At 39.6% G+C, this 7000-nt stretch overlaps 1 protein-coding gene across 1 annotated transcript; it reads left to right on the top strand.

Annotated features, from left to right (window-relative positions):
* Positions 1-4984: 4984 nt before the first annotated feature.
* Positions 4985-5330, top strand: LOC135714838 (glucose-induced degradation protein 8-B homolog; the record flags this gene model as incomplete). Its single annotated transcript, XM_065238209.1, has 1 exon — positions 4985-5330. A coding segment is annotated over one exon (346 nt), but the record flags the coding sequence as incomplete, so codon positions are not given.
* Positions 5331-7000: the final 1670 nt, after the last annotated feature.

Here is a 7000-nt window from a genome sequence, read left to right on the forward strand (position 1 = left end):
ATTAAGCTAGGGAGATTTGGAATGGGAAAAAATAACATGAACGACGATATATGGAGTGCCTCTCACTGTTTATTTACATTGTACAAAGTTCGTTTTATTTCTGTTTCTGTGTGTTCGTCCCTATTCGCTCTCCTACTGTGTGCGGTTTTTCTCTCTCCCTAGCATACTCTCCTTCTCGTTTTGTCTCTCATGTGCTCAGTGTTATGTGTTGTTGGGTGTCGTCACAAATCGGTAGCTCAGCTCTTCCAAGGCATGTGCTCCTGGTGACAAGATTTGCCGCGTCGAATTACGCGCGCATGCTTTTGGCGGAATTGACGAGTCACGAGTTTCGGCAAATCGTCACGGAACTCGACCCAAATTACATCAGCCTTAGGACTGGCAAAAAAAAACTCCGTGGCGCCCTCACCGGACGCCACACTCCACAAAAATCAAAAGATTGGTTGACTCACCAGATGATGGCTTGTTGTAGCTTACGTGGGTTTCGGCCAACGGTCACAGTCGATGACCGTTTGGCGGGTTCGATGCACTCGGTGTCGCGTTCGATGACCGTAGAGAAAGCGTCACCCCTTTGATGACGGTGGCAAATGGCGGTTCGGCGTTTCACACGCCGATGCGATGGCGGTTACTATGCCGTGCCGGTTTTGATGACGAGCCGGCGCGTGGATCCTGTCCACGTGGAGGTCCCTCGAGCCTCCTCGGACCGATGTGTTGACGGATCTGTCCGCTTCCGGCCGGTTGGTAAATGCCGGGAAATTCCGTCCGACGGGGAGAAGAATCGCGCTTGGGTGCGCAATTGGTTGCTGCGGAATGTAGGTACAACACTACAACAGAAAGTTGAACACAAGCACGAACGCGGACAAAACAGCACATTTAGAGCACACCAAATTACCTTTTTTTTCTTAGCAACTATCTCCTACCGCACAACTCTAATTCACGCACACTTTAGGTTCTAACTAAACTAAAGAACGAACAGAAAAACTTTAATTAAATTAAGTATCCGACATCACTTTAACATAGCCTACTTTTCGCTACACTAACGGACACGAACAAACGCGCACACTTCTAGATTGGTGGAATGTCACGGACGAAATGGTCGAGCCTGTGAATCCTCAGATTAAGGAAATGTAAGACTCGGACGGACCGGAAGTCCATCTTTTCCCGAAACCCATCGTGTACTTTCGTGAGTCCAAAAACACGAAAGATAACTTGGCCGATAGAAGTGCCGTTGTCTCTTTCCTACCTTATCCATAAATTAAATGGACCCGCCTTAGGAAAGATTTCAGCAAAAATGCTTGTGTCTTCCTACTGCCTACCCTAAGGAATTTAATTCAATAATTTAAACCTATTAAATTATATACAAATTCATGCAAAATTTCTGATCGATACATCCCTTAAGCAAGTTTGTGAATGGTTAAATGCCTGATGTAAGCCAAGCAGACCTTCTATCACCTCTTGAAACATACCACAAATTTTCGGTTTGTACCACTAGTTGTAATTGAAACTTTTAGAAGTCACGCGTCAAACGGGAGCAACACGGAATTAGCAGTCTGGTACGCTTTCAATGACATTTATATAAGGTCTGGGCCAACAGGCAGCTTGCTGGTGTTAGAAGCAAAATGTTGGTAACATTACTGAACATCTGCGAACAGATAGAAATACGTCACTGCCAACATACTGAGAACAGATAGAAATACGTCACTGCCGACAGCTGTTTCGTGTAAAAAGATACACATTGCAATAAAATACGAACACCACTAAACATTTGCACTTTTCACTAACACCAATAAGCCCTTTGGCCCAGACCTTATATAAATGTCATTGGTACGCTTTGGACGTGTATCACATTTACAGGCCGGTTTGAATGTGTGAGTTTAAATTAGAAGATAATTTGTGATGTATTGGTGCCGAAAGCGTGCATTTCTCGCTGTGCACTTTGATATCTGATTGCTGGCAAAGAGAGTAATGGAGAATGAGAACGCAAAACTTCGCTCTCACTCTTTTGTCAGTTGTAAATCTCTCAATTACCGATGGTTGCACCGGCGCGCCTGTCAAAACTTATGAGTTTCCCTGGTTCATTCTGATAGCGTTGTTCTGATGAATAAAGAGTTCATTAATTCAAGTTTGCTAACCAGTAGACTTCATGAATTTTCTCAAGATTTTGACACTGTTTTGTATCAAAAAATGTTTTCGGAAGTGTTTGACGGATATGCTTCATTACACTTCAGTCAAAAGAGTTAGCCTTGTGATAAAAACGAAAATTAGGGGAAATGGATGTAATGTCGGTCTAAATGCTCTTAATTTGGGCCCATACATAAATTCAACAATCGACTAAATTTTCAATAGCGACCAAAAATATCCATTAGTACCGTCCCAATGACGCGTTCATCTAGATAAAATTGATAAATAACAGATTTTTAGCGATGGGCCCAATCTTAGATACATAGGCCAACATTAGAGCCATTTCCCTTAGTTAAGTTTTGCAATTCTTCCTACTTTGGTTAGCGAGAAAAGGGCCATACAAGTTTTGTTTACACAAGATGATAGGCCCTTCAAATGTTACGTTAGGTTTTGATTAATATAGTAATTGAGAATATGTCCCTCGAATTCATGGAGCATTGAAAAATAAAACAAAAAGTAATATGTGGTGGTAAACTATAACGAACCAAGTTTGGTGCACAGGTAAACAAATGAAGCACGCGCGCCTCTGAATATGATTATACTTGTCACACAATATACAAATTCATGCATTGACTGGCATAGACAGCTCTCAATTAATATCTGTGGAAGTGCATATAGAACACCACATTGTGAGCCACTGAAATTGTTTTCAGTCGCCTTTAATATGGAGAACAGGCGCTCGGATGAACTGCGCCCTCCAGAGAGAGGAGCCTCCACTTCCCTGTCAGCATAACACAAACACATACAACCAAAGTCCCACCGTGGTTGATTACCCAACCTTTGCTTTAGTTAGGAGGGAGGTAGGGATAAAAATTACTGAACTAAGGACCACATTGAAGTCTATTTTATGGGACCCGTACAGAAGGCCGAAAATATTCTAAGGTACCACAAAAGGCCGAAAATCGAAAAGACCGAAAACCAAAAAGACCGAAAATTTATCAAAAACCGAATTTGTTGAAAATCGCATCCAAACAATCTGTTAGCCTTTCTGCTCGCACAACTGACTCGGCTCGTTAAATGGTTTGCATTCACAAAAAATGAAGCCAAGATGAAATTAGATATAGAGGTGTTCTCACTTGCTGACTTTTTGGGAAAAACCAGTAAGTGGTAAGCTGCGAGTAAGAGAACGGTAAGGAAATGAGAGATGCGATAGAGGTGAACGGTTTATTTACGCAACATTCTGATTGGGTAGCGAGTTGCACAAGCAGTTGAATGTGTGTTACTACACACTTAGTTTTTTTCTACCGAGCTCGGCTGTGCAAATCTCGGCAAAAAAAGTTTTACTGAGATCTCAGCAAAAGTGACATTTGATTGCTGAGTCTCGGATAATGCTTTGCTGAATCTCATCAAACAAATGAAATCTGAGATCTCAGTAAAACTGTTTTTGCCGAGATTTGCACAGCCGACCTCGGTAGAAAAAACTAAGTGTGTAGAACGTTCAGCAAAACGGACCAAGAGAACTATCGCTGCTAATGACGATTTTCGATTTGAGAATACCTCCCATATTGAATTTCATCTTGAACGAAGTCATCATCGTCATTGCATAGTCAAACATCTGGAAAAATAAAGCTAACTATCACTTTCTCTCCCATTTAGCATCTGAAGCATGTCTGCTCTTACAACTGAGTCACCTCGTTCAATTGTTCGCATTCACACAAAACGAAGCCATCTTGTCATTAAATCGTCGTTAAACACTCAAACAAACATAAAACTAACTTTACCCAAATTTTAAGTTTTTTTTTTCATTACGGAAATCGAATGGCTTTTAAGTAGCTTCAATTACATTTTATTTTGAAGATGCAGAATAAAAATTATTGTAACTTTACTTTAATAATGTAATTTAATTTATTAAAAACAAATTAACAAAAGGCCGAATCGGGAAAGCGACAAAGTGGACCGTCTTTGTGTCCACTTTGTCGGTTTCCCGAGCTTTTTCGACCTTTTGTGTTTTCGGCCTTTTGTGATTCGGCCTTTCATGATTCGGCCTTCTGTGATTCGGTCTTTTGTGTATTTCGGCCTTTTGTGTATTTCGCCTTTTGTGTATTTCGGCCTTTTGTGTATTTCGGCCTTTTGTTATTCGGCCTTCTGTGATTCGGCCTTTTGTAGTACTCCCCTATTTTATACCTGCAGATACTTGAAGTACCAACGTATTGTCCAGTAAATAACCAGCCATATATATGATACGTTTGATTATATTGTATCAATCACTTTTTGTTCTTACTAATTACGCAGAGGGTCAGATTTTTTTTATTTTTTAAACTATGTTAAATGTATGAACCTAAACGGGTGGTGGAAGTATCGGGAATGCAGAATTTTTGTTTTAATGTTATTCTAGAGCGTGAATGCACTTGGCTAGAAAGTTGAACATGACACAAGGCCAGCACAAGGCTCTGGCTACACACTAAGTTAGTCAATAAGGTTTTACTGAGCTTCTGAATTCGGTAAAAGTTTTAAAATATGTGGAAAATTCAACAATGAGAAAATTTATTCCGAACTTGTACATACTTAGTTCTTTTAACCCCATGTAATGATAGAAAAAAAAAATTTGTCAATTTTATAAATTCCTTGCGGATAACGGCCATTTGAATTTTCACCGACTTTTTCAGCAATTCAAAAACCAAGTAAAAAATACTGACTCCTGTTAAATAATCTAAATCACAAGAACCTGCAGACGCTGTGCTGCACAAAACTAACCTGGTTACAGCATCAGATTTGACGATTTCCAATTTACTAAAGATTCATGATTTCATCCTTAGGAAAAATTCTTGTTGAACTGTGTTATTGACCATAATGTTTCTCAATACAGGGCTGGAAAAATTGAAGAGGCACTCACCTTTGCGCAGACACAGATTTCCGAAGCAGGCGAAAGTAACCCGGAGGTGTTGAACGAGTTGGAGCGAACTCTTGCACTGTTGGCTTTCGAGAAGCCCCAAAACAGCCCATTTGCCGATCTACTCGATCAAACGCACCGACAGAAGGTGGCCAGTGAACTTAACGCAGCTATCCTCAAGATGGAACACCAGGAACAGTCGAGTCCACGGATGATTAACGTGCTTAAGCTGATCCTTTGGGCTCAAGCCGAACTTGACAAGAAGAATGTGAAGTATCCGAAAATGATCGATCTAGCGACGGCTACTATTGATCCTAAATAAAGACGGCGAAAAAAGGAATTAATATATATACATACTTATGTGTAACAATACTGAACAGTCGTGCTTTTTTTCTTCAAACCTTGGATTAGATGAAGGTCATTTGATTATTTGTGGAAAAATCAAAGGCCTTTGCAAGTAAAATAATACATGATAGATCAGTGAAATTCTTTCTGTACAGGGAGGTAGTGTTTTTGTCTATTTAGATCATTGAATTATAGGTTTGTTTTAGTTGTATATTTATCTCAAATGAAACCTGATCATGATGATAAAGGTTAATTAGATTGTAATGTTTTCATTTGTCCCCTTTGCTGCTGCCAAGTAGCGCCCAACACTCTAATGAAGAAAGTACGACTGTCTCAACTAATGCAGATACACTTGTCAATGAAAAAAGAAATGCAAAATATACAATAAGGACATTTTTCGGGTTTCAATGTTTATTTTTCTTCTATTTTACTAAAATCCTGCAACTTTAATTACCGAACGACGAATATTTACTGAAAATTTTGACAGCTTAAACATGCTTCTTATGGCCGATTTCTTCCACTCTGCTCAAGCCTTAAATCAGTTTTAACCATAGAGATTGCTAAAGTGTGATTGTGTCAGTGATTTGTTATCATCGGGAAAATTTTTCGCTATGAAGTTTTTTTTCCGATGAAAACATTTTGCGTATACGTGTGCGTACGAAAAACGTCAGTAATCTCTATAGAGATTGCTAAAGTGTGATTGTGTCAGTGATTTGTTTTCATCTGGAAAATTTTTCACTATGAAGTTTTTTTTTCCCGATGAAAACATTTGCGTATACGTATACGTAACGTAGTGTGCATACGATAAACGTCAGCAAGCTCTATATGGGTAAACCTGATTTAATACTACACACTTAGATTTTTTTGCCGAGATGGGCACCACCGAGCAGCTCGGCATTTTATTTTGCTGGATCTCAGTGAAAAACTTGCCGAGATTCAGCTAACAAACGGGAATTTTGCCGAGATCTCAGCTAACAAACATATTTTTTGCTGAATTTCCAGCAAAATAAAATGCCGAGCTGCTCGGTGGTGCCCATCTCGGCAAAAAATCTAAGTGTGTACACATACATTGCCAAAATTGACCTCAAACGCCGATTTCACAAAAATAAAAGACACACAAACTAACAACAGGTACGTAGGGCACTGAGCCTGAGCTAGTTATTGAGGCCTATTCTGTGCCGCGAGTGAGGCGATAAGTCACCCAAGTGAGGTGACTCTCCATTTGATTTGCACGGAGAGTCACCTCACTCGCGGTGACTTTTATCACCTCACTCGTGACAGTGAGTCACTTTACCTCAATCGCAGCGCAGAATAGACCTCAATATTTTTATCTGAATTATTGTTTACAAAGGCGGTTTAACTCTAATGAAATGTTGATAACGAATTGTCTACTAGTGAAACTTTACGGTACTTTTTTTCGAAGAAAGAATTTTTCGAGAAAAATATTTTTTTTCGAAAAATAATACCATAAATACCACGCACCCTAATTTCGCGCAGTTTTGCAGGTTTTCATTGATAATGTTGAGCTTTGCTCTTCTTTTGCTTTAAAAGGTCGTTTTGAAAAATCCCTAAATAAAAGCTGTCAATTCGTAAACAAGATCCTAGGGACCGTCCATAAAAGGCGTGGCATATGTATGACCAATTTTA

This window comes from Ochlerotatus camptorhynchus, unplaced genomic scaffold (genome assembly GCF_037179485.1).
Source record: "Ochlerotatus camptorhynchus isolate MF236.1 unplaced genomic scaffold, CSIRO-AGI_Acam_v1.1 ptg000738l, whole genome shotgun sequence".
NCBI classification, from domain to species: Eukaryota; Metazoa; Arthropoda; class Insecta; order Diptera; family Culicidae; genus Ochlerotatus; species Ochlerotatus camptorhynchus.